At 40.8% G+C, this 27,998-nt stretch overlaps 1 protein-coding gene across 1 annotated transcript; it reads left to right on the top strand.

Annotated features, from left to right (window-relative positions):
* The first annotated feature begins 3,571 nt into the window (after nt 1-3,571).
* Nucleotides 3,572-27,996, top strand: LOC124864866 (fas-binding factor 1 homolog). Its single transcript, XM_047359826.1, has 9 exons — nt 3,572-3,669; nt 22,906-23,060; nt 23,145-23,253; nt 23,480-23,613; nt 23,706-23,799; nt 24,397-24,816; nt 24,904-25,122; nt 27,645-27,784; nt 27,887-27,996. Exons 1-7 carry the CDS (start codon nt 3,572-3,574, stop codon nt 24,971-24,973), a joined length of 1,080 nt encoding a protein of 359 aa, XP_047215782.1. The 3' UTR covers nt 24,974-25,122; nt 27,645-27,784; nt 27,887-27,996.
* Nucleotides 27,997-27,998: the final 2 nt, after the last annotated feature.

Here is a 27,998-nt window from a genome sequence, read left to right on the forward strand (position 1 = left end):
AAGTGGAGGTAGATTATATCTGGTTAAAGATTTCAGCAGCACTGTCCTTAAATATGCGTTTTCTTATTATGTCTCCTTGGAAAACTGAGTCATTGCAGATGATGCTTTCAAAAATAACAGAAAAGTGGTCAGATAGGGCAACATCAGTTACAGACACCTTGGAAATGTTTAGACCCTTAGTGATGATCAAGTCCAAAATATGTCCCTGTTTGTGCGTTTGCTGTTTAACATGTTGAGTCAAACCAAAATTTCTAAGAGTGCCACGTAGATCTATTGCACTTCTGTCTTCACGATTGTCCATGTGAATGTTGAAGTCTCCCACAATAATTAAACAGTCATAATAAACACAAATCACAGATAAAAGCTCATTAAAATCACTGATAAAGTTTGATTTGGACTTAGGAGGCCTGTAAATATTCAAGAACATGGTTCGGAAAGGGCTCTTTACCTGGAGAGCCAAATATTGAAAAGAGTCAAATTTGCCCAGAAATACATTTTTACACTGTAATAAAACTTTAAACAAAATGGCCACCCCTCCACCTTTTATTTGCTGTCTCCTCTCACAAAGAAAATTGTAGTTCGGAGGCGTCGACTCTATCAGAATGGGAGCTTCATTAAATTCATGTAACCATGTTTCTGTTAAAAACAGAACATCAAGATCGTGGTCAGTAATGAAGACATTGATTAAAAATGATTTTCCTGACAGAGATCTAATGTTCAGTAAAGCCAGTTTATATGACTTAGTTGCTGATATGAACTCTGTGTCTGGTTGTACCTGACAGTTTATGGCTTTTGTTGATTGTTTATTACTGTCTCATATCCTTTTGGCTTTGTTCTTTCTGTCACGTATAAGCACAGAGATTTTACAACTATCTCCTATTAGGGGCACAAGTTTTTCCTGGACATGCTCATTTCTGATAGAGTTACCACTGGGGCCCAGACTGTATCACAGAGAAGTGATTTGAAGGTCCTGATTAGGAGGAGATAGATTAGGAGGTGGTGGAGGTCTGTTTTTTCATTTGGGACACTAAACAAGGAAGAATACTGTCAGATAATCTATATGCAGAAACATTTTAGCATTTGGTGACTTTGGCTAGAGGGCAAGCGAAGGGTAAATTGACACCTGGAGGTATTAATCCAATTCAATACAGTTTATTTATATAGCGACAATTCACAACACGTTGTCTCAAGGCACTTCGCAAAAGTCAGGTACATACATTCCAATTAATCCTAATCATTGAGCAGTGCAGTCAGATTCATTTATTTATTCAAATTGGATAAAAAGTTTTTCTGTCTAAGGAAACCCAGCAGATTGCATTCAGTCAGTGACTTGCAGCATTCCCTCCTCCCAGATGAGCATGTAGAGACAGTGGACAGTTACTGGCGTTGACTTTGCAGCAATCCCTCATACTGAGCATGCATGTAGCGACAGTGGAGAGGAAAAACTCCCTTTTAACAGGAAGAAACCTCCAGCAGAACCAGGCTCAGTATGAGCGGCCATCTGCCACAACCGACGGGGGGTTTGAGAGAACAGAGCAAAGACACAAAGAGAACAAAGAAGCACTGATCCAGGGGTACTTTCTATGGGAAGGAAAAGTAAATGTTAATGGATGTAGCTCCTTTAGTCGTTTCATCTAGAAAGAAAGAACAGATAAACTTTGAGCCAGTTTTCAAGGATAGTGTCTGAAAGAGAGCACATAGATTAGTTACAGTAAAAGTTCAGTCAATTGCTTTATCTAGGAGAGATATATTACTCAGCATTGTGGGAATACAGAGCAACCCCTACCACAACCCTAACATTACAATAATGCCACCTACTCTTAGATGTGTGAATATGAGTTCCGGATTTTATATGTATTTAGGAGTAAATTTCCCAGGATGGATCGCACGAGATCAGGGTAGAATTGTTTGAATTAATCTTGTTTCTTCTACAGCCAAAGGTGGTGAAGTAGAAACCCCTGTGGTTCAAATAGACTCAATGTTTGGTGACATATGCTGAACATTTATTCCTAATAATACTGCCCCTGATGGTTCAGTGACTCGAGCGTTAGAAGGCTTGCGTACGTTAAGTAAGGAAATGCATGAATATTCAGGAATTGGCGGGGGACTGGAGGAGTGGTTCTCCAACACCTTTGGTAAGTGGGAGAATATAATTATCTCATTACTGATTTCGTTGTCCGTATTTTTGGGTATTCTAGTCACATGTGGATGTTTTTGAATGCCATGTATTCGCTCACTCACAGTAAGACTTATAGCGTCAACTATTGAAAAAAGGGGCAAGCACTCATCAGCCACCTCCATATAATAAGATACAAAATGTTGCTGCTGAAGGTTGGGAATTAGTGGCCCAGCTGTAATTCATTGCTTTCCTTTACTACTTTGGAGAGTACTAATCTTTTAGTGTGCCTACTTTTGACCTTATTATTCTTTTTTATTTGTTACTTATCATTGCTACATCTTTGAATGTTGACCTCTTTTGCAGAGGTCAAAAGGGGGGGAATTGTTGAGAATTAAAATCATTTAGTTTCATACTATGTGTTCAGTTTGCATGTGTATGCATAAAACTGAAATATAGCATGCATGAATTGTGAGCCTGGGAGAGAGAGGTCACAGAGGTCACAGCAGGGTTCAGGCTGAAAGAAGGGTTAACCACAGGTCAGGATGTTCCCAGCAGCTGTGAGCAGTAAATGCTGGCTGTTAGTCATGATATAGGAAATAAAGTACTCCCATAGGGGGGTAACTAATTTATAGTGGAAAGTGGAAAACACCATTAGAGACCGTGGCTTTGTAAATAATTCCTTAAAAGGGGAGTTTCAGCAGTCAGCAAAGGTATATAAAAAAGCTTTGACACTGACGGTGTCAGAGAACACTTGGTGAACCCAGCCTAGCTTTGCTGACTGAGTCTCTCTCCCTAAGGCCTTAGGTAATCTTTCTTTGTATCATTCTTTTTGTATTCAGTTCTGCATTGGAAATCACTGGACTTATTTACCAAATTAAACGTGTGTTAATCTGAATTTCCTGCTCTTCTCTGTTCTTTCTCACGACATCTGGACTGGGTGGGGTTGAGGCCTGTGTTATATCTGGTAGAATTATTTTACCTCAACAAGTTTAAAAAGACTCTGGTAAGCTGTTTGCGGGATGGTGGCTGCTGTGTCCAGATGCGTTTCTCTATCAGCAGCTGCTGATCAGAGGCTTCAGTGGTCTGCAGGTTCATCACCCGTGTTTAAGATTGGATTGTATTTCTACAAAGCGTTTTGTAGCCACAGGTATCATAGCTGCATGCTTCATTAAAATTCACTTGCTGTTATTGACATTGAAGTCTAAAGTGAATAAATACATTTTTTATATCTGCAAACTTCAGCAGAACCTCTTTTAGCAGCTCCTGAACATCATATGCAACAGTTTCCAGGTGGTTTTACTGATCTATATGGTGTTTACTTCAGTGATAAAACCTCAGTCAGTTCTATACACAACACCTTTACGTTAAGCAGCTACTGAAGCACTCATGTTTGAAAAATAACTATTTTCTGCTGCAGCATCTTTGAATAATGGATTTTTCTTCTAATTAAAAATGGCAGCAGACGGACTGGCTGCAGAACCATGGACAATGACACCAGCACTGGTCAGGGCCACAGTGGACTGGAAAGCTGCTTACAGTGCCAAGAACAGGTAATCAACTTTTTCATGTTGTAACCCCAAACTTTAATGTATTTTATCTGGATTTTACAGTACAGACCAAAAGTTTGGACACACCTTCTCATTCATAGAGTTGTCTTTATTTTCATGACTATGAATATTGTAGCTTCACACTGAAGGCATCAAAACTATGAATTAACACATGTGGAATTATATACTGAACAGAAAAGTGTGAAACAACTGAAAATATGTCTTATATTCTAGGTTCTTCAAAGTAGCCACCTTTTGCTTTGATTACTGCTCCGCACACTCTTGGCATTCTGTTGATGAGTTTCAAGAGGTAGTCACCTGAAATGGTTTTCACTTCACAGGTGTGCCCTGTCAGGTTTAATAAGTGGGATTTCAAGCCTTATAAATGGGGTTGGGACCATCAGTTGTGTTTTGCAAGAGGTGGATACAGTACACAGCTGATAGTCCTACTGAATAGACTGTTAGAATTTGTATTATGGCAAGAAAAAAGCAGCTTAGTAAAGAAAAACGAGTGGCCATCATTACTTTAAGAAATGAAGGTCAGTCAGTCTAAACAATTGGGAAAACTTTGAAAGCGTCCCCAAGTGCAGTCGCAAAAACCATCAAGTGCTACAAAGAAACTGGCTCACATGAGGACCGCCCCAGGAAAGGAGGACCAAGAGTCACCTCTGCTGCGGACGATAAGTTCATCCGAGTCACCAGCCTCAGAAATCGCAGGTTAACAGCAGCTCAGATTAGAGAACAGGTCAATGCCAGAAGCAGAAGAGACTTGTTTGGGCTACAGAACACAAGGAATGGACATTAGACCAGTGGAAATCTGTGCTTTGGTCTGATGAGTCTGTGATGGCAATTCTTGCAGTAAGTGTTCCAAAGTGTATGACCTTTTTTATCTCACTCCTCAGAACATCTGTGTTAGAGGAAGAAGCTGTAAAAGCCATTATCAGAAGTTTAATGGTTAAGACCCATCTTTTAGGGTGATGTCAGGAAGGGCAGTTTGGTCTGTTCCTAGATAACCTTGTCACCTTTGAACTCAAGAAGGGTCTGGGCCATAAACCCAGACCAGAGACCGCAGGAGTGCCAGAGACCGCAGGAGGGGACAGGGACACCTGGCCAGCCTGGAGACGTTGTCCTCAGTCCACCTCCATATTACGGGAGGGGAATATTACACATTAACCATCATCTCCTAACTAATTAATTAGGTTCCGGAGTTGCGAGAGGGAGGACATCAGCTGAGGGCCAGGTCACCCTGTTAAGGAATGACAGGGAGGTTCTTATTGGTAACAATAAGTTAAAGCAAAACACAGGGTTTTGCGGGTGGTTTTTAGCAATTTTCTACACCTCATAAAGGAGAAAAGCCAGACGGCAGACGTGCCGTTGAACAGGTAAAAAGGAAAAAAAAAAAAGGGTTCCGGAACCTCAAAGGCATCAGGGGTGCCTCCTTCTCTAGACTCTGCGATTTATAAAATAATGATTGGGACCCTGGATCTGGCTGTCACTCGCATTGAGGAGGGGTCTCTTAAGGAGCGTGAGGTTCCACAAACACACACAGTTGCATGATGATACTGATTCACATAGGTTGCTTACAGAGGCCATACTACACTTAGAAGGTGCCTCCGTAGTTTTACCAGGCACGTATCTCCATACACAGAACCCTGCTTTTAAAAGAATGCCTATGTTTTCTATGATGGTGATGGATGAAGAAATTTCTTTTGCTGTAGATTCAGGAGCGACACACTCTGTTTTATCAGCTAAATGTATTAAAGAGCAGCCAAAACTGAGTGGTCAATATGTTCATTCTATCTCTGCTTCAGGTGAAACAGTTAGGGAAAGTTTTTCGGTTCCTCTAAAGTGTTCCACTCCACAGGGAGTGCAGTTAAAACATTCTTTTTTGGTGTCTCCTTTGTGTCCTTTAAATTTGATGGGTAGAGATTTGATGTGCAGATTAAATATTGCTATTATTTCAAACCCTGATGGACTGACAGTTCACACTCAGAAGGACTTTGACTATGACTACACTGCAGTACATTGGGCCCCAGATCAACCCTTATATGCATATCAGTGGAAGCTTCCAGTTGGTCCTGTACCTCAACATTTTGTCACATTGGCAGTAAATGCTGTGACACCTGACAGTGAGATAATGAGTGCAGATGATCTGCATTGTACTTCACATGTATCTGAAGGACCTGATTTTGATTATGAGGACAGTTGGTACAAAATTACAAATGAGAGAGTGCACCTCTCTGTCATGTACTGGAATGATCGCATGGCGGCTTTATCTGTGACTTTGACCTCTGAACAGCTGCATTTTTTTCAAGTTTCTGGTTCACTGCCGCATGTATTGTTGGCCAAGTCTGAAAATATGGAATGGAAGGATGTGGGGTTTTTTGTTAGATGTTGTCTCCTTGCCACAGATTGGAGGGAGACAGATATCCCATATGTGTTTGCGTCTCCTTCTCAAAATGCTTTTAAAAGACATTGTCCCACTGTTGTTTCCTGTAATCGGACAAAGGGTTATAAAACTTTTGGCGGCAGCTAGCCAGCAGTGAGGTTGGAGACAAGACAAGGGAAAATGGGGAATTTCACCATGAGGTTATTTCAGCAGTCCAGTCTCACAACGCACCTGCGTTGACTCTCAGGTGGTAAAACACGCACAGAGCTAGCACAGCGGCTTCAGACATCAACACAACACATCAAAGTTCCAATAAGCAAGGTTACATGCACATATCATTCAGAACACATGAGATTCTAACTAGCGATTCTCATCGCACTACAACCTCTGACCCTGCCCAGGCCTTCTAATAAAGGAATAAAAGTAAATGATAGGTTTACTTGTCGTCGTCTTCCTTCTGAGCGGAGGAGGGGGGGGGGGGTCGAGTGAGGAAAGGTGGAAAGGGGTTAATTGTGCGTCCACAATTAACTTCAGGAAAAACAGTCAGTCTTTGTCTTCTGGCCTTTTTGGCGAAAAGGGAAAATATGATCTGACCATCAAAAGTCGACTTTGGGATGAAGCACAGTAGCGGTCCGACTTCTCGAAACTCCGTGTTCTTAGTTACGTGTTAAGCTCACGTCTTCGATCGGCAAAGTGAAATTTCTGTCCTTCCTAGTCCAGAAATCTCAGTTATGAATTGTTCGTTGTCCAACGAGAGAGAATGAATGAACTTCCAGGAGCTCTTCTCTTAAAGGAGCGCGCTTAAGTTGCTAGTCCGGTCTCTAGCAGAAGGCAGCGTGTTCAGAACGGATGACTTCCTATATAGCGTCTTGTGACGTCAAACTTGGGACGCTCATCATATCCGTCGCAATGCTCAATGGGATATGTAGGAGCGGCTGTCCTGGATACCAAAATGGCCGATGCCATTGGAGAGGCACAGTGACGTCCAACAACATGCAGATAGTCCAATACTCAGCAAACAAGTGGTCCAACGTCATTCATATTACCCTGGTCCTTCAACACTGCATCAAGCAGACAAGAGAGAACATGGCACATCTAAGTCTGAGACGTGATCCAAATCGCTTTGTAAATTACTATGTAAGTCAATCAGGCATCTGCCAGGTTTTTATGGGGCTCCGGTAATGTACGGACGCGGAATTGGATCATTATTTTTTTGCTATTGCAAAACCCCATCTTAAAACGGCTGCATCAAATATCGCTTCGGATGTCATCGGTAGAGCCGTTAGTAAAATGAGTGGTTCTACACACACCGAAGGTCAAGAAGGTTCAGGAATTATGGTTTTATCCTAAAGACCCAGAACAAGACCCCTTGGTGATCGTTTAAGGACGGTTAAAAAGCAACGACAAGCACAAAAAAGGAGATCAGTCGGAGCTGACAAACGAAGAGGAAGGAAGTCTTCCGCAAGTTTTGATATATTTAAATAATGGCTCTTTTACATAACAAATCATCAGAGTGCACGCTGGCAGAGCTGGACTTATTTTCTGCCCCGATGACGCAGCTATCGATCGAAGATAAAATTTACACCGAGATCCAGCCTTTATCAGCAATCACCGATGGAGGCCCGATTGAGTTTTTCATTCCGGGAGACGGAGAAAAGTATCTGGATCTCAACGATATGCTGTTGTATCTCAGAGTGAAAATTACTAACGAGGATGGAACAAAACTGCCAGATGATGCACCTGTAGGGCTCATCAACTACCCGTTAAACACCATCTTCAGTCAGTGTGATGTCACTCTCGGAGATCGATTGATTTCACAATCCAGCGCCACACATCCGTATAGAGCCATGATTGAGACATTGTTAAACTTTTCTGAGGATTCTTTAAAAAGCCAGTTTAGCTCTGGTCTTTTTTATAAAGACACAGCCGGGGCTCTGAACTCTATTGTTACAACTAACGGCCCTAACCAAGGTCTTAACAGCAGAGCAGGCTTTACGGCAAATTCCAGGGAGGTACATCTCCTAGGCCCCCTGCATGCAGACATATTTTTCTGTGAGAGACTTCTTTTAAACTCTGTTGACCTCAAAATTAAACTTACAAGAGCCAACGATGCCTTTTGTCTCATGGCAGCAAGAGACTCCACTTTCAAACTCAGGATATTAGGAGCCTCTCTTTCCATCAAAAAAGGTTCCGTCTCTCCAGCCGTTCGATTGGGTCACGCTTCAGCTTTAATGAAGGCAAATGCTCTCTATCCACTTTCACGTGTCAATGTAAAAACATATTCCATCCCTGAAAATTCAAGGGTGTGCAACCAAGAGAATCTTTTCTTAGGCGTCTTTCCCAAGTATGTGGTGATTGCATTACTGGATCATGACGCTTTTACAGGAACACGCGATCTCAATCCGTTTGACTTTAATCATTTTGATATGGAATATTTAGCTTTGTGTAAGGATGGCAGACAAATTCCAGCTAAGGCCTTCCAGCCCAATTTTAACCAAGGTAGTTCGGTGAGAGAGTATTACAACTTGTTTACGGCTACAGGACGACATCTAAAAGATCTTCCGCTGAGTATAACACGTCAGGAATTTAATCAAGGATACTCTCTATTCACATTTAATTTTAACCCGGGTGAGGACACAGATGCTCTATCTCCAGTTTCCAGTGGGAATTTAAGATTGGAAATGCGTTTCAGAAACCCATTGCCTCATACCACCACGCTGATCATCTACGCTTGTTATGACTCTATTTTAGAGATTGGTTCAAAGAGGCGTGTGCTGGTGGATTATTATTAATCTAATCAGACATGAATAATCATAAAATTGAGAATCTGCTGCATCATCTGCTGGGAGATATGTTTTGCGGTGTGTGTGGCCGTGCGACCAGCTCCCGCTGCTAGCTGACAAATTCCCGGGGCCGGCCTACTTTATTGTGAACACACATCCTTCGCACATGCCTCGAAAACACTGGTTAGCTCTGACTTTGGATAAGAATGGTCAATCCAGCTTTTTTGACTCTTATGGATTCTCTCCGGATTTCGAGTTCTACCCGTCAAGCATCCTAACATTTTTAGAAGACAGATCCTCAAAAATATTGTATCATAATAATCAGCTACAAAACAATCTGTCCACTGTGTGCGGTCACCATTGCATTTTTTATCTATGTCATAGAGCGTGCGAATTATCACTGCAGCAAGTGTTGTCAAAATACACCGGAGATGTGATTAAGAATGATTTAATGGTATCTAACTTTGTGAAAAAATATCAGAAATGTGTCATTAATCAAAGTTGTACATTTTATACTCACGGAACATGCTCTTTGGAGATGTTTCTGGATTGTTATGGAATTTAAATTGTCTTTTTTTTTTTTCATTGTTTGTTTTTTCTTATGATTTAATATTTGTGTAATGACATCATATGTTAGTGTGTGAAGTAGAGAACAAAGCTAGACTTGAAAATATAATCAATAAATATTTTATTGAATAAAAGAAATAGGCTACATGTTTCATTTTCTTATAACGGTTTATGGTGAAAATGTAATCCATCGGGGTGGTAGTGTCGTCTTACGAAGAGACTTTTTTGACCTCCCATCAGCATTTTTATCTTCCAGCTCGGATCTCGACCAGTGGGTGGAATGAGTTATTTGCCTTCTTCCTCTTTTTCTTCTCTGCTTAACGCTGGGGGGTGTACACCCATTTTCAATCGATGTACCCTCTGTTTTGAAACGTCTATATTCTTCACGAGCATAAGGGTTAATGACTGAAGATATAGGGATGTTTACCTCTGACAAGGTGTGTAGAAAGTCTGGACATCCTCGGGGTTGCGGTGCTCCAGATTTTTTAAACGGTAGCATGAGATTTTTCAACAAGTCAATCATGTGGGACCCGTTTACGACATTTCCTTCAGATACAAATTCACCTCGCGAAGTCCAACTGTCACTTCTTTTGGATAATTTCTTCAAAATGTACTCGGCATTTTTACGGTTATGTTTAGGTAGGCTTTTCAGTACTTCCGTAAGAACCTGATCTTTAGGGGCCTCGTCCTGCCCCGGGCCTTGTTTTTCTTGGGACCGCTGATGTTCAGGAACCTCTGTGTCACGCTGCAGTGTCAAACTCACCCACTGTTCTTCTTTCACACCTTGCTTTAGTAGAGTCAGATACCTCTGCAATAGCGCATTGTATTTCTTGATTTTTTCATAAGAAGTCAAACCGAGCTCGTTTAATATCGCTCTCATTTCAGCATCCAAATTCTCCTCCGCCGTCTGTCTGATAGACGTGTCTGACTGGGTCAGACGCTTGAATTGATGAGGGGAAATGAGAAACATCTTCTGCGATGTTCTGAGAGACATTATCTCCTGATTATACCACCCACTAGATCACCGATCAAGGGAGCAAGAGCCGTTAAGATGGGGAGAATAAAAGCACCTCGTTGCCTTTTGAGAGCCAGCTGTTTAGTTTTTATTCCGGTTCTTTTATCACCCAACAATCTAATGATTTTTCTTTGTTTCTTCAATTGTCGGTGTTGAGAGGGCGATAGTTTAATGTTACCTTTTAAAATATTCAGAGCAATCTCACACAGAGCCCGAAGAAAGTCGGGTGAGCAGTGTGCGAGAATATTTTTGCGCTTCTGCGGAGTAGCCTGGTACAAAGCTCTGAATAATGGTACATTCCTTTTTATACGTGCAGACATGATGACTTACTTTGTTCTGGGCACGTACACAGCAGGCCACTGGTGAGGAAGTATGCCCGTTCTCAGTCTGAAATGTTCTGGGCAGGTAGGCGTAAAATCGATGATTAAATATCCATGAGCTTCTCTCCTCACATCTTCAAAACTCTCCAAGAAGAGACCCTTTTGAGATGGAAACATTTGGCGGGCCAGTATATTCAGCTGGAGTTTATCTCTCGGGTTTTTAAACACCATATAATTAGCGTTCAGGCTGATGGTGCGACTGTACTTTCCCTGATGAAATACATTCTGAGTCAACATCATGACGCTCATATTACGATGGTGACGAAACTGGGTAAAGACCTTCATCACGTTTTCATCATCTGAGGCTTGAGCAATAACATCGTCTAGAATAATCAGATGATTTTGATCAGGAGGAAACAGGTTTTCATCTTCAAAAGAATGAGGCAATCCTTCCACAAAGGTAATATTTGTATTCATCTTCTGCAATTCAGCATACATGGGTTGAAAAGAAGTGTAAATCCATACAATATTTTCTGGAACAACATCCATGACATGATTACAATTTTGCAAAATACTTTTTACAAAGAAAGTTTTCCCACAGCCGCTGGGTCCAACAATCATACATGAGAAAGGTGCTCTAAATCTAGGATCAAAATCAATCTCCTGTAAATCCATGGAACTTTTTATTTTAGTTTTTCTTCTTGTTCTTAAGCTCTAATAACCAAAAGGCAGAGTTGTCCCGTCAGAAAAAAGACGTCTCTTATCATAGACCAATCGAAACTTTTTAAGAAATGTTGCCTTTGTCAAGCAGAATTTCTTTTTATCCCTCCTGATCGTGTGCTGAGGAATTTCAATGAAACTCTCACCTGACTTCTGTAAGTAACCCTCGACCAGCCCTTTGATGCTGTCAAAATTGACCCTCTCACTGCATTCATGCGTCTGAGTGATGCCTTTAGCACGTATCACTACTTTTTTACGGTTTTTGGTCTGGTATGCATAACTCTTGGGTCCTGTTGATGCAAACTCCGAAATGCTGTCACCATCTAACTCGTCTGTTAAATCACCCAGATAATTTCCAAGCTCCAAAGGAGTTTCACCACTTTTTGTCACATAAATCAAACTGTCCGTGTCAATATAAATCAATCTGTCCTGTAACTTCTCCATGCTGCTGAGAAGTTTTAAACGTGCGTAAGCGGTGGTGAATGCTGCAATAAACACATTGTTTGCCTTGCTTGGAGGATAGATGACACGTTTACTAAAATTGCACTACACACATTTCAGGGTTGAAAAAATGAAAATAGTTAACTATATTTACTCGAGAACATGAAGCTGAAAAATTCTTCAGGGTTAGTGATGACTGTGGTCTGAGACAGATCACTTCTTTGCGCAAATTTCCCCCAAAAACAGTTTTGCAATCTGCCTTTTGGCAGGGTTCACCTCGATTTGCTCAGGGTCTAATTGGATACCCTGATGGAGTTTGTAGTCTGCTACATACTTTGACTTGCTCTTCTGATCCACTGCTTCAGACGGGTAGCCTGAAGCCTCCTGTTTACCCTTCAGGAAGGTGTTGATATACCCTTTGCAGATTGTGTCACTGCTCTTTTCAAAATGCCACACCTCTGTGATTTTAGCAAGGCGATGACCACACTGCAACGCTTTACAAAACTCTACACTCACCCACACACCCGTCAGAGCTCTGTCCTCATCATTATGCCTGCAGGGACCTGACTGGTTATTTATTTCAGCGCATGTGCGGCAGAGAGTAAACACAAGTTTACCTCGGGAAGTTCTGTAAGGTAAAACGGGGAACAACAGGTCACGTGGTGGGTAGACCACATCTTTGATTATTCCGAAGTAGCTGCTGGGGTCATCAAAATCTTTGCATATGATGGTGGGGTGACCGAGGGGAAAAACGCAGTTGGCGTTTACATAAGGGTACAGAGATGTGTAATCCACATAGTGTACAGTTTCATCCGGCCCCGCTGTGTACCTCAGTCTCATTGCGCAGGTGCGTCCACCATACAGAGCATCCCGGGGTGATAACGGTTCGGGTGCGTTAACTTTCTCAAGAAAGCTGATTACCCCCAGGTGGGTTTTTGTCATTTCAGTCCACTCATGCTCCCAGATGACCTCGAGACGAAGGCCGTACACAGTTTGGAGCACCTTGCTTCTCTCTACTGTTGCTGCGTAAAACTGTTCAAATGCTACCCCTCTCAACGGACACTTGTCATATAACACTTTTTACTGCCGTGGAAAAAACAGCCGTAAAATTCAAATGCAACTTTGACACCGTTAATCTCTGCATACCCATCCACAGAATATGGGCCGATTTTCTTTTCACCCCTATTTAATGCATGCTCGATAAATATGGTTTTGCTGTCTGCAATTCAGCCGAGCCATTGAATGGACACGCTCTTCGGATGAGAATACAGGTCCTTCTCAAAAAATTAGCATATTGTGATAAAGTTCATTATTTTCCATAATGTCATGATGAAAATTTAACATTCATATATTTTCCTGTTGTTGTTTGCCCAGATTTGCCTATAGATGGTGTGGCTATGTTAATGGGGAACGACATTGCTGGAGGTCTAGTACTTCCAAGTTTGGAGGTTTTAGACAACCCCTTAAATCAGACAACCCCAGACTCTTCAGACCCCGGGCTGTACCCAGCCTGTGTGGTCACCCGTGCACAGGCACGTAAAGACCCAGAGATTTCCATTTCTGATTCTGTTTTGATGTCTCCATTTTCTAGTGAGGGTGATGCACAACCCAAAAGTAACAACAAGATGTTATGTCCAGATTCGGTGGTGTTGGGGGAGCCTGGTCCACTCTGGAAAAAAGCGTCCATCCCCCTGACCAGACAACATTTGTCGTCAGCTCAACAAGCTGACGAAACATTACAAAGATGTTTTGCCCCTAAAACACAGGGGTGTGTTTAAGGGTGTTACGGGGAAGGCCTTAAATGAGCCAATTAAAACACAGGGGGTGTGTTTAAGGGTGTTACGGGGAAGGCCTTAAATGAGCCAATTAAAACACAGGGGGTGTGTTTAAGGGTGTTACAGGGAAGGCCTTAAATGAGCCAATTAAAACACAGGGGGTGTGTTTAAGGGTGTTACAGGGAAGGCCTTAAATGAGCCAATTAAAACACAGGGGTGTGTTTAATGGTGTTATTAATAATCTGTATGTTTTTCAGGCATTAATATATCTAAAAAAAAAAGACATGCATCTTTTATATTTTAAAGGTATAATCAACTTAATATTAACCTGTCACATGAAATCCTTATAAATGAACTGTGTAACCTGACAGAATTGTAAGTTCATTTTGCTTTACAGCAGGACCTATTTGCTGAATATATGAGCCAGTCTAAATCAGTTCAAAATAGAAAAGACCTAAAAGTAAATAAAGATAGTGCTTCAATACATTGATGGAACGAGCAAACCTTCCACTTCTGCGTCAACAGACTGGAAAGCAGGAGAAAGAGGTAAGACAAAAAAAATGAAATTAACAGAAAAACTTTACGAGCCCTCAGTATACTGTTTCCAAGTTATAATTTGACTCTGGCGATGATGTGTTTGTTTTCATCAATCATGAGAGAATCCATTTTAGGAAAAGAAATGATAATTTTAGTTACCTGTAGCTTTTCTAAAACATTTTCTTTTCATCTTAGAGCAAATGTTATTGAGAGACTTACTGAAACAGTTATTCTGTAACTGAAGTCCCAGTCAACATCAGCCCTCGGCCTTCTGATTCAGTTTCCTGACCAAGTGTGTGACACAGGGCAATAAAGTAATTAGAACTCTCTCAAGCCCCTCCAAAAGAGTCAATACATGGGTTCATGAACAGGTGAGACCCCCAGGGCCTGATGAATATCAAAGTTTGCTGGTTTCTCATTGCTAATACCTGCTTCTAAAAGGAAATTCTAGTTTTTGATGTTGGTAAAGTCTACAGACACAGCGTCCCCATGTCAGACATCACTGACTTATGTCCACAAGAAACAGTGCAATGAATAGCCAATATGGTAATTTGACCTCTTTTTTGCATTTCAGTGTGCTGGCAATAAAAAACAGGTTTAGTTTCACAGTAGTCAGAGCAGAGATATCAGAGCTGTGTACATCGTCAAGCGTCAAGTCTGGTACAACTAAGAAAGGTTTAAACTTGTTACATTGAAAATACCAGTACAGGTAATTTGTCACCACAACCAGTGCTCTTATTACAGGGTTCTTTCTTCACAAAACCAAAACCTTTCGTTTGTTGTGAATTTGGTTGTTTTTTTTTTTCATTTTAAAACTAAGCAATCAGCGATGACATGTCCAGGTTTATGACAGTAGAAACATTCACGGCTGTCCTTTGGAACTACGGTTTTAACCATCTGGGACGGCGGCACAGAGTTAATAGGTGTCTTTTCATTAACAATGAAAGATGACTTATGGGTAAGCACATACTCATCAGCAAGAACAGCAGCCGACGCTAGAGTGGTCACCTTCTGCTCATTTAAATACAACACCACACGATCAGGAATGCACTTTTTAAAGTCTTCTAACAGCATTAACTCACGTAACGAGTCATATTGGCTAGCCTTTGAGGCAGCACACCACTTATCAAAAAGGATGCCTTTCTCTCTAGCAAACTCAATGTTTGTCCAATAGCTTTCTTGTGTTGTCGAAATTTTTGTCGATAAGCTTCAGGTACCAATTCATAAGCTCGTAAGACAGCAGCTTTAACCATTTCATAATTTAAACTATCCTTTAAGGGGAGCGCTGCCATCACCTCTTTAGCTTTTCCATTAAATTTGCACTGTAACAAAAGCGGCCAGGTATCCCTGGGCCACTGCAAAGCACCAGCAATGCGTTCAAAGGCTGCAAAGTATGAATCAACCTCAGATTCTTTGAAAGCAGGTACTAAAGAAATGCACCTACTTACATCAAATGGCATAGCAGACATGAAGGTGGAACCTGGTGACTCAGGAGAGGCAGAGGGCACTCGAGTCCGGGCCTCCAGCTCAAATTTGCGCAGCCTTATAGCTTTATCAGCCTCTATTTCCAGTCTCCTGATTTCGAGCTCCATTTGGGCTCTCCTGTCCTGGGCCTTTTCTTCAGCCTCCATTTGGAGACGTGCCAACCGCACCTTTAATCGAGCTCCATCTCGGCTCTCGGAGATCACAGAAGACAGTGGATCATAACGAGGAAGCGTGAGGGATTTTTCCCTGCGAACTCACCTCAGAATCCACACCAGAGCCATGTTTGTGCTCCTCCTCAAGTAAGGCAGATTGGATTGGCACCGCAACAGCAGCCTCAGGCAAATCAGGCACTCTAATCACACCAGCTTCCATCAATTTACCTACTAATAGAGCCTTTAATTCACATTTAAGGATCTGTTTTGGGACCTGCATTTTAAAGTGGTCCACAATCTGCAGCAATTCATACTTGCGGCAGCTATTGATAAGCTCAATAGATGGTGCAGCTAGAAAGTGCCCCAAACTGAATGTAACTGGCATAGCAGCTAATTACTGACGAACTCGCCAACTCTGGACACAGGGATCCTCTCTAACAAGAATCCCGGATGAGCCCCCACTTATGTTACGGCCCAGCACAGCTCTAGGGGTTCAGGGGCGGTAACATAATGATGTTTCCAGAGGAAACAAGTGGAATGTAAAAGGATTTATTACAAAAGAGGGTTTCACAAAGCCAAAACACAATACAATTTTACCCAAGTAACACAAAAAAAAAAAAAAAACACAGAGCGCTAACAGCCTGAGGAATATTAAGTGCAGAGTAAATTACAAAGGGTCCAAACAAGTCAATCCAAAGTATGTCAGGTTTAAACAACCTAAAATACTTATAACATCACAAAAAGAAGAGAGAGACAAAGAATTAATTATATACTCGAGTCGAGGAGAACGGTCAAGATGTGTTCAGTTATAAATCTCGCACCGCTCTGAACAGCATCTGCCTGTACCTCTCTTTTTATTATCTTTGGGGGTCCCTATTTACAAAAACATTGTTCTCTAAAGGATGGGAAACAACAGCTGCATCGTAAACAGGTCATAAACTCCTTTATCTTTTAACAACACACTTCTACAATCTCTCCATCTTCCAGGATCAGTGCATCTTCTGGTTAGCGCAATCAGCCTTCATCTTTATGACCTCCTCAACTGGACCGCTTCCTTCCCAGCTCCATTTATGACCTTTGCCTGCAGACAACTCACACATTCTTTACTCACACAAACATCATGAATGGTTATAAAATCAAATAGTCAAATGAAAGAAAAGGAAAAGAATATAAGATAAACATAAAAACTATATACAATTTTTCCAACGTTTCCCTGCTGTTTATCTTATATTTGCTCATATTCTCATATCAAACAGCCACTTCTTTTAGATTTTTAATTGCAAGATCATTTTTCATGAGCACAAATATAATTACACTCAGGGGCACTTACTGACATTTAAATCACAGGTTCATATAGAAATGGATCTGGGTATAGGTCAGAAAAGTGGTCAGTCACATCCTCATCATCTCCATCATCCTGATGTTCAAGTAACGGATAGAGTTGAGTAACTCTATCTTCCATAGGAGAAATAGCTGTGGTAATGAGACGGTTAAACAGAGAACGAAGGCAGGGAATACAACAACATCCACACAATGTCAAAATTGCAGCAAACACTGCAAAGGAAATTATTACTGATGATACTAAAATTTTATACTTCCCAAAGACATCCAGCCAGGAGTCCCACATCGAGGTGTCTACTCCAGAATGCTCCTTCATTTTGCCATTTAGAGATCTCAAACCTTCTATGGCTTTCGTTAGGCTGCCATCAGCCGCAGTGTTGTTAGGTATAAATGTGCAACATTTTTCTCAAACAATGGCACAAACTCCTCCTTTTTCAGCTAAAAACATGTCCACAGCAATTCTATTCTGGAATGCCATCAGGGAAGTTGAAGCCAATTGGTCATGGACAGTTCAAACCCGCTTTGTCCAATTTCCCAGTTTTTGTCCATTGTAATGGATATAATTGATCCTGTCTACGTTTTTGTTCAACGTACACCACCAACAGATACTTGATTCAAATCAAGTATCTGTTGGTGATACTTGATCATCCAATTTATATGCATCTGGCACCCCGCGAGGTACACCTATAGCATCAATGTAAGTAGGGTCTCCCTCAGCCTGCCATGCTGCAGCTCTGCGCTCCCTATTACGCCAGTCATGTGGGGTTACACTAGATAGTCCACGTATTACCTCATCTATTGACATAGGATATACTGAAACTGGTAACAATAAAGTAATTAGAGCACAGAGTCCTGTTACATTTGAAGGTAATCGATCAAACAACCTGTCGTCACCACACCACCACCAAATGTCTCCTCTAGAGACTGGTTTAAAATACTTATTTACTTTTATAATTGCAGTACACCATACTGCAGTGAGATTTCCCAATTTATTGCCTCTCTCTGTCATATTTATACATGTGTAGTTTCCATTGGTGACCCGTTTATGGAATACCGGCTTATCCTTATCTGCTGTGGTTACAGGACAAACAGAATCCCAGTGCTGACACATTTCATTAGGATTAGTTCGATTCATTACTTCCATCACACAGGGTTGTGGTATCACAGCTGGAATTATTTGTAATAAAGGCCTGGGACCCATACATACAACACAATCTCTTTTAGTCATGTTAGCCGCTTGCTCTACCATCAATAACCAGTTATTATTTGTTCCTGAAACTCCAGTAATAACCTGGAACCAGTCATCTGTAGTTAAATTTCCTAACATAATTTTCGCTGTAGTCTTAGGGGAGAGAATCGTTTCAGTTTTTACTTCACAAACAAAAAGGTCAAAATTTGGGTCTGATCCTGAAACCCAAACCCACAGGAGAAAACCCCAACATTTTCCTCCTGATGAAACGTAGTCGGGAGGAAATAGAGAGTTATGCATGAGGTTAATGGTTACCTGGATGCATTATCAGCTTTATGGAGCTTAAACAACTTCTTTTGATGACTAGCATAAGCAGTGGTGCCCCACTCTGGTGTCCAATTATTTCCTTCATCAGCTACCATCATGGACCATGAGGTGTCTCTTCTGTCATTAGTTAAGTACCATTTATAACTTCTATAATCCTGCCCTTTCCTTCCTCGTTTGGTCAAGCTAATGAGTGGGATCAGCACCACAGCTGTGGTTTTAGATTTCATGCACACTTGAATGCCATAAGTATAAGAAGTTTGTTTAGTACACATAGTTAGGTTATCTTGCCTTCCTTGATTTAGCGCTACTTGTTTCATATGATTCATAGCAGGTGTTGTTACATCCTGATTCATCTTGACTGGTTCCCAGAAATACCAGAAAAATAAAAAAAAAAGTCAATATGAGGAAAAATATAAACACCCAGCATCGGAAAGCATTGTTCATCCATCTAGAAATCATTTCGGCTGAAATTTTACTCCTCTAAGTGGTTCCAGTGTCTTAATTTTCTTCACTGACTTTCGGGTCTCTCCAGCCTCTAAATGTCTGGGTCCACCCTATTATCAGTCTGTAAATCACTTCCCCTGGCGGAGCTTTCAACCGAAATGACCTTTTTACAATGTGTAAGGTGAATCCAAGTTGATCTCTCAGCTATTTTTACTGCCGTGGGAGTCGTTAGTAGTACCTGATATGGGCCCTCCCACTTAGGTGAAATACCAATGTTTCTTCTTTACACTCCTTATTAACACCCAGTCTCCTGGTTCCACTAGTTGGTTTTCCTGCTGGGAAATAAAACATTCCTCATTAGTTTGATTTTGTTTCTGTTGTTTTTCTAACATACTCCTCATATAATCAGCTAGGTTGGCTTCTTCATCTAACTCCCACTGATTTTTGAACTGTGGTAATCTGGTCTTCCAAATAACGTTTCATAGGGTGTTAGCCCTGAGGTACTTGTAATGTTTATATATAGTTTTACTAGATCCAGACACTGTGTCCATGGTCGTCCTGTCTCTTCAATACACTTTTTCAGGCGGTTCTTTATAGTCCCATTAATTCTTTCTACTAATCCAGCACTTTGAGGGTGGTAAGCGCAATGGTTTCTCAGATTTATGTGAAACATAATTCCTATTTTCTTTATTATTTGATTTACAAAATGGGCTCCATTGTCACTATATATTTTCTCTGGAATCCCATATCTGGGAATGATATCTTTACACAGTGCTTTTGCAACAGTCAAGGCATCTCGATGTTTAGTTGGAAATAGTTCTATCCATTTAGAAAATGCATCTATAATGACTAAACAGAACCTTTTCCCTTCACTGTGATTTAACTCAATAAAATCCATATGAATTGTTTGGAAAGGGTATTTTGGTTTTGGAAATTGTCCCCTTCGTGGTCTTAAATTCCCTTGAGGATTGTGTCTTGCACATGTTAAACATGTTCTACAAAAATGTTTTGAATAAGAATTAAATCCATATGTTCTATAATATTGATGTATCTGTCCTACCATACCCCCTGTTGAGACATGTGTAAGATAGGCTTATTATCTGGTCACATATAGATTTAATCTTTTAATACAGCTCCATGTTTTTTCCACATTTCTATCTCCTGTGGTGGGCTTTGTTGTTGCATCTCTTTTAACACAATATTGTCTATATTATGTTGTTTTTCCATTACTAATATTTTGATTTGTCCTGCTGCAGCCGCTTTTGCTGTCTTATCTGCAAATGCATTCCCTTTTATGACATCACGCGTGCCAGAAGTGTGTGCTGCACACTTACAAACTGCTAATTTTCTAGGGAGGTGTACTGATTTCAATAAGTTTTTTAATAAATCAGCATGCGTTACTGGTTTTCCAGTAGATGTTACCATGCCCCTATTTTTCCAATATTGAGCGAATGTATGCACTGTTGCAAATGCATATTGACTATCAGTATAAATAGTTACTTCTTCATCTGCAAATAGTTTGAAGGCCTCGGATAGCGCAATTAACTCTGCAGCTTGTGCAGAATAATGTGAAGGTAATTGCTCCGCTTTTAACACTGTATCTCTTGACACCACTGCATATCCTGTTTGTGTCTTCCCCCTCTCATCTTTTATAGAGGAACCATCTAGATAAACTATTTTGCTGTGCAAAAGAGGTAAATCACTTCTTGTTTTTGCTTCTTTTTCTGCTAATTCCTGACAATCATGTTGAATTCCATCTTCAGGTGTGGGTAACAGTGTTGCTGAGTTTAGAGTGGTGCACCTTTCTATAGTTAAATGTGGTGATATATGATAGACCAACACATGGTTATTCATAAATGTAACATGGAAGGAAAAAGATAGTGGCTTTCTTTAAAAAAATAAAAAATATTTTTTACCAGTCTCAGACACCAGATTCGTGGAGGGCACAACTAATAGTTGTCTTGTTAAGAGACTTTCGTGTGAGTGGTGGCTCTCTGCAGCTCCTCCAGAGTTATAATGAACTTTTTGGCCGCTTCTTCTTTTTTTTTTTTTTTACTGTGATCTGTCTGGCAGAGTAGCGCTCAGAATTGTTGTCTGAGTGCCAAGAAAAAGCCCAACAGATTTACTTTCACAAGTGGAGCATTACAGCTAACGCTGTAAAGCTCAATTAGAAACTGCTTTGGGATTATTTCAGTTGTTACGGATACGGAGACAGAAATGGAAAGGAAAAAAAAAGAAGCACGAAAGAGAGAAAGGGGGGCAAAACGGAAAAGGGGAGAGAAGAATAGAATGGAGGGAAGAAAGATGGATGAAGAGAATACAAGATAACACCCTGCTTGCTTCTACACCTGCAGAAATGTTGGTATTACCAGCTTTTTTTATCGAAAGGTGCACAGTACTTATGAATGCAAGATGTATTTAGTGGTAAATGCGGCTCAATATAGAACATTTGTGTATCTTTTAACATTCAGCGCGCATGTGCATACAAGGTTTCTCCATAAAAATATGCAAGTGTATAGTGAGTGTGAGGAGACACAGACCTGCCCCCCTGGACCCAGGACAGATACGGAGGAGAACTTTTTGGCTGCTTCTGGGATTATCATTGTATCTCTCTGACCTGTCCTTGTAGGTCTGCAGTTGTGTTATACTTTTTTCAAGCTTGGAATATTGTTTTAGAACCAAACACTGCTTTAAACTTTGCCACAACTTTATCACCTTGTCGCTTTTTGTTGGTCTTTTACCTAAAATCTTAATGAAGTACATTGAAGGTTGTGGTTGTAACATGACAAAATGTGAAAATATTGATCCTTTTTTGAATACTTTAGTAAGGCTCTGTAAATGTGCCACAATATGTGTGGGGCATTGTCCTTTATTAACATCTTGTTTCATTAGTAATGTCATTGGCTGTTAACTGGATGGATTTACAAACATCTAAATCTGGAGGTTTCAGATTTTCAAAGTGTTACAAAGTGGAACATCTCTCAAATCTTATATTTATTCATGCCTTGGCCTTAAATAAAGATGTTTCAAAGAATTTGTTCTGCCAAATTTACAGAGAAGGGAAATGTCGAATCCTGATTATGTTTTTGTCTCAATTTCAACATGGATGAACTTTTAAAGGAAAAATAAAAACGTTTTCAGCAAATTTTAACCCGTTTTTGTTGCAATTTCCTCGACTTGTTTCAAAAGCTTTTGACATTTAACAGGACCAAGACCTGAAGCGTCTGAAGTCTCAGATGTTTTTTTGTAATTTACAAATTGCTTTACAGTTTAAAATCTCAGCTACTTCTGATAACTTGGCAAAAAACACAGGGAAACCTTGAGCCTTTTTAAGTGTGAATTTTGTGACGTGTTCAGGGTTATTAGACGGAGCGCTACAGGAGATCCTTCCTGCCCACAGCCATCAGCATCTACAACGGCTCTTTGAGGAAACCTTCATAATATGAGCTATAACAACATTTAATTTTTTAGTTTAATTTGTTTTAAGTGAAAGGTTCATTTAGGCGTTAATAGTAGTATTCTTGATTTTAGAATAAGTTTGTTTTGATGTTCTCAGACCTAAAGAGAATGTATGTGCAACCTCAACAGAAGCTACCAGAGGTCTCTGTCTGGATGCTTAAATGTATTCAGGTTTTTGATCTATAAAAACAAAATCTGCATCTTTCTTGATTTGTGAAACAAGAAGGTTCTAGGTCTCTGTATCTCATTTACTGCTTTTCACTTTGATGTGCACAAACACGATTCATTATTAAAGTCTTCTTACGCCTGCAGATCCAGACGACCTCCTGGGTGATTCGCTTGATGACCTGCTTCCAGATGAAACCAGGCCCAAACCTAAACCCCAGCAGAGCAAGTCTGACAAATCTGTGCCGTCTGCATCAGCATCTTCTGTCCTCAAGAGCCAAATGAGTGAGCTGCACACTCAAGGATTTCGTTTCTCAGCTATCTAGCGAACTCTGAGTGAAGCTCGTAATGTTTCTGTCTCTTCATCAGCAAAGACGTCTAAAAGGGATGACAAGGATGACCTGCTTGACGCGCTTGGATTTAAGAGACCCAAAAATGATGCCAAGAAAAAAGAAGCTCCACTTTGGTCTTCCAAGGAGTAGGAACAGCTTAGTTTTCGCTTTGTCTAACTGTTTGTGTTCTCCTTATTTATAGTGCTCACATGATAAATAATTACTATGAGCCTTGGGCTTTGTTGTGCAGCTCAGAGCTAACTAAGACAATGTTTTCCCAACACACTACCAGTCTTTTCCAATTTCTTTTACTTGGCTGACTGAATTTGATTCCTAACATTATTTGCTATCTCTTCTTCTTTATATTTCCAGGAGCGATGCCCCTCAGAGACCACGTACCAGAATCCAAGATATTCTGGAGACCTCAGCCCAAGCCCTGGAGCGACCACCCACAGGTGAGAGGAGGGACGAAAAGCTACCGCAGGAAAAAAACTCTAGTCTGAAAGGTGGGAAAACATTCAAATTTTTGTTGTTGGAATATTTGGAAGCAGTTGCTGTTATGAAATATTAAAGATCTAACCATGTTTCTGTTCATCAGATCCATTTGTGGAAGATGACGTCACATTTGGGTCCTACCAGCCCACAATGTTGTCCACCCCCGAGGGGCGCCAGTCCCGCAGACAGTCTGTCAGGTGTCTCCAGCCTTCATGTTTTTTTTTTTTTGTCAGAATTTCATAAAGTGGCACCACCTAGGGGGCTTAGGGGCAGCAATCCCCAGCCTTATAAAGGTGCTGCCCCCTCGTGGCCAGACAGTCTTCTATGCATCTTTGTTTTCTTAGAAATTTAAGATAGGGCAAGCTTCTGTGGAGAGCCGTTTCATTCAAAATTAAATAAATAAATACTGCTATTGATAAATTATTAATAAATATTCCATGAAATAAATAAATATCCCCATGAAATAAAACTAAATAATTATGTTAAAATAAATTTTCATCTTATTTTATTTAATTCATTTCAAGATTTATTTCTATCTATCTATCTATCTATCTATCTATCTATCTATCTATCTATCTATCTATCTATCTATCTATCTATCTATCTATCTATCTATCTATCTATCATCCATCCAGATAGCTTGGTCAGTAAAGATATCTTCCATAATTTTATGATGACCTTGTGTAAAATTTGTCAAATTTTCTAAGTCGCTCCATCTTTGGAAAACGTCCCAGAGGTGCCCCTGATTTTATGTTAAACAAATATTGTTTTTCGTCTTTTCTTTGTATGGTTAGATTTTCTACAGAGGATGTCAGAGACTCGACCCCAGAGAAGAAACCACATCCCAGCACCACGACAACCAGCCGGTACCGAGGCTCAGCAGAATGGATTGGTTTGACAACAAATGACGAGTTTGACTATTTAGAAGAAGGTTCCAAAGCAATGAAAAGTTCAGCGGCATCTCCAAAAGCCCCCTCCTCTCCTGTTCTCGTGAGAAAGTCTTTGTTAACCGAAAGTCAAGCCACATCTATTGCAAAAATGACAGGAGATGCTCCGAACTCCAATCAGAGCAGATCTGAGGTTTCTAAAGACAAGAGGAAAGATGAGGAGGAGCAGCATGACTGGTTGGATGGGGCGCTGAGCAGGAAGAAGGCTCTGTCGGAGGCAAAAGCTTCCAAGCAGAAGGACTCTCTACAGATAGAGTCGGTTGTCAGGTATTACACTCAACACTGAGAGGAACACTGGCTGACCTGAGAGATTGTGATTCTTAGTATTGAACATTACAACAATCCTGTTTTCAGTAACCAAGACAAGACACAAACTTTCAGAGACAGAGAGGAAACTTTCCCATCTGTCGGAGACACTAGGTAAGGTCTTTATTTTCCAACTACATCAGATCAAATCGTTCCACCCTTTATGTGCAATAAAGGGTGGAACAGCTTGGAGGATCAGCTTCAGAGGCTGAAGAGATTAAAGGATGAAGAGATTGATGCTGTTACAAGTGCAACATCTCAAACCAGGTGAGACACCCTCATCCCCATCTCCACTCTCTAGCTTACTCTGGGGAATCCCAAGCCATTCCTGGCCAGAAAGGGTTACAGTGATTTCTGAGTTTGAATCAGAGTCTGCTTTGTGTGCGACCTGCTGATAAAATGTCCAAAGGTAGTTACCATAAAATGCCCAGAACCACCTAAGCTGACTCTTTTCGATGTGGAGAAGTAGCGGCTCTACTCTAAGCTCCTCAACCTATGTTTAAGGCTGAGTCCAGCCTTCCTACCGAGGAAGCCCATTTCAGCCGCTGGTATCTGCTTGTTTCTGGAATTATGTTCTTTCAGTCCGGGATGGGCTGGTAGTCAGAGCGTTACAACTGATAGCTTCGCTTTTTGGGCTTCAGCTCTTTCTTCACTAAGACAGACCAGATCAGGGCCATCATTTCTGCAGACAAGACTCCAAACCGTCGATCCATCCCCCACTTCGTCCTATCATCACTTCTGAGCAAGACACGAAGATACTTGAACTCAGGCAGAGACTGATGTTGGGACCACACAGCCATGGGTTTTCAACACTAAAACTCCGGTACATACTTTCCTGGAACCTTTCAAAATAAAGTGCATTAACCTTCTTCCAGCACAGCCAGGAAAGGGGGTAACTGCGGACTTCCTGTGGCGAAAATACCCACAAGTCTTTCTCTTCCACCCGGCTCTCCATAGGAACCGGATAGGAGGGGAAAGCGCGTTGAATGTCTTTTGCTGGTAAAAAGACATAAATTCAACTGGATCCAAGGACCGATCACCAATCATATGCAAAGGTTAAGTAGAATGAAATACTGTCTGTGTATCCGTTATTTTCATTCATGAACGGGGAAATTAAGGTGTAAGAGTTGCTTACATTTTCTCTTCGAGGCCCCACAGAAGCAAACGGTGTTCCGAGAGAAGCCGGTGGAGAAGCTGTTTTGACAAGCCGAGTCTGGAGGAAAGACGACGGCCGCAACCGTGTTTACGGTAACGAACAGCTGGTCACCTTCTGATCGGGAGAAACTGAGGAAGTTAGCGGGAAGCTAACCTTTGTTCACAGAACGAACGCACCTTCGGATCGGAAGAAACTGAAGAAGTTAGCGGGAAGCTAACTCTTTGTTCACGACGGATATCTTCTTCAAACTTCGCCCTTGGACAACATTCCCTCAACAGGTTCAGAGGTTGGGTTTTGGGCAGATTAACAGATTGTTTTAGGGTGAAATCATCTAAACGTTTTCATGTTATGAAGTTTGTTTTGTGGAACTCGGCTATCTTGGTGCTAGCATGCTACCTGTAGCACACAAGCCGGTTTGTGTTCTTTGTATGTTTTGAAGCTAAGATAAACTTTATTTAAAGGGTGGTTTTAACCAGAACATTGCTCATAACGCGCCATCAGCGCTTATGCATTTTAACCCTGGTATTTTAAAGGTATGTGTTGATTCTGGCGCTAAGCTATCTCTACCTTAGCACTTTAGCTAGCTTCTTTGTTAGCCCAACGGCCAGCCGGTAAGAACACGTGTGCTAGCATTAGGGCTAGTCAACAGAAAGGTTGTTAGTTTTCAAGCTAGTGAATAATAGTCCCTGAACATCATTTGCTAGAGTTGATAACTAAGTAAACACCATTAAGCCCCATTTCTCCAGAAAGATTTGGCTCTTTTCCAAAATACTCAATAATATTTCTTCAAATATTATTTTAATAAATAAAGGCAGTTAATTAGACACCGTTGAGAATTAGTCATCCAGGAGGTTGGTTTTATTCAGCAGATCATTATTTAAAACATTATTTTATTAAAATAATATTTAATCTTATCTTGCATTGTGAAGGGTTGTCTAAATGTTGCTGATTATTTTCTAAGTTAGTTCCAAGACTAACTTAACTTCACTTCCAGATTCTTCAAGATAATCCTTGGTTCTCAAACATAAACATTGCATGGTAATGTTGCATCACTCTTTTTGGTCATGATTTCTAATCATCTTTAATCAACTTGTTTATATTGTACATAGTCCATTAGTCTTCATTATTCTTTAATTCTGCTTGGTAGTTTAGTTGGATTGTTTTAGCATAGTAAAGAGTTTGTTGATTGAAATATGTTTGACTTTGAGTTGACTTATTTTTGTTAATAAATTCTTGTATTTTAAGAAATTGTGTGAATTCATTCCATATGTGTGCAGAGTTTATGCTGTTCAATAATGCCAGAGCTCGTCTCACACCTTTCTATTCTGTCCTAATACCATCGCCTTAATGGGGCTGGTATTCACAGGACAATCCTTAACAGACCGGAATATTATTTGGTAAAATATTAATATTGAAATATTAATATTAAATAATATTCTCAGATTCATATTTACAACACTGACCACCAACCAGGAAGGGAGCAGAACTCCTTTTTCCGTTTGAGAAACATGGCCTGAGAACTAAAGCAAAGTTGTTTTTCTCTTTTCTAGCTTTCCTGACATACATTTTTTATAGCAACTTCCAAACTAATCCAGGTCTACTTTCCACTTGTGACTCCACTGTATTTGTACAGATCTCTCACAGGGGTGATTGGGCAGATGGAGCAGTTCTCTTCCCGACTTGGAGAGCTCTCTTCTCGAGTGGAGAGCACACACGAGTACACCGCCCACGGGTTGGAGCAAGGGGCACGGCACCGGGACGAGCAGCTTCGAAGTACGCACTCATACATCCACATGGAATCATCAAAAAAAAATCAGGACTAAAAACTATGAGTGTAACCACCAGGATCTTGTTCACATCCTTCTCCAAATCCAGTGATGCAAGACCGTCTGGCCCAGCAGCAGAAAGCCATGGCAGAGGAGAGAGCTTGCCTCAAGGAAATCATTTCCAGGATGGACACTCAAATCAGTGAGCAGCAAAGGCAGTT

Source organism: Girardinichthys multiradiatus, chromosome Y (assembly GCF_021462225.1).
Source record: "Girardinichthys multiradiatus isolate DD_20200921_A chromosome Y, DD_fGirMul_XY1, whole genome shotgun sequence".
NCBI lineage: Eukaryota > Metazoa > Chordata > Actinopteri > Cyprinodontiformes > Goodeidae > Girardinichthys > Girardinichthys multiradiatus.

Bases quoted from the DNA above. Each gene is read 5' to 3' on its own strand.
- LOC124864866 (XM_047359826.1), top strand. From the start codon at position 3,572: ATGGCAGCAGACGGACTGGCTGCAGAACCATGGACAATGACACCAGCA. The intron at 23,614-23,705 runs GTGGGAAAACAT...TCTGTTCATCAG, and splicing joins AAAAAACTCTAGTCTGAAAG to ATCCATTTGTGGAAGATGAC. The intron at 23,800-24,396 runs GTGTCTCCAGCC...TTGTATGGTTAG, and splicing joins TCCCGCAGACAGTCTGTCAG to ATTTTCTACAGAGGATGTCA.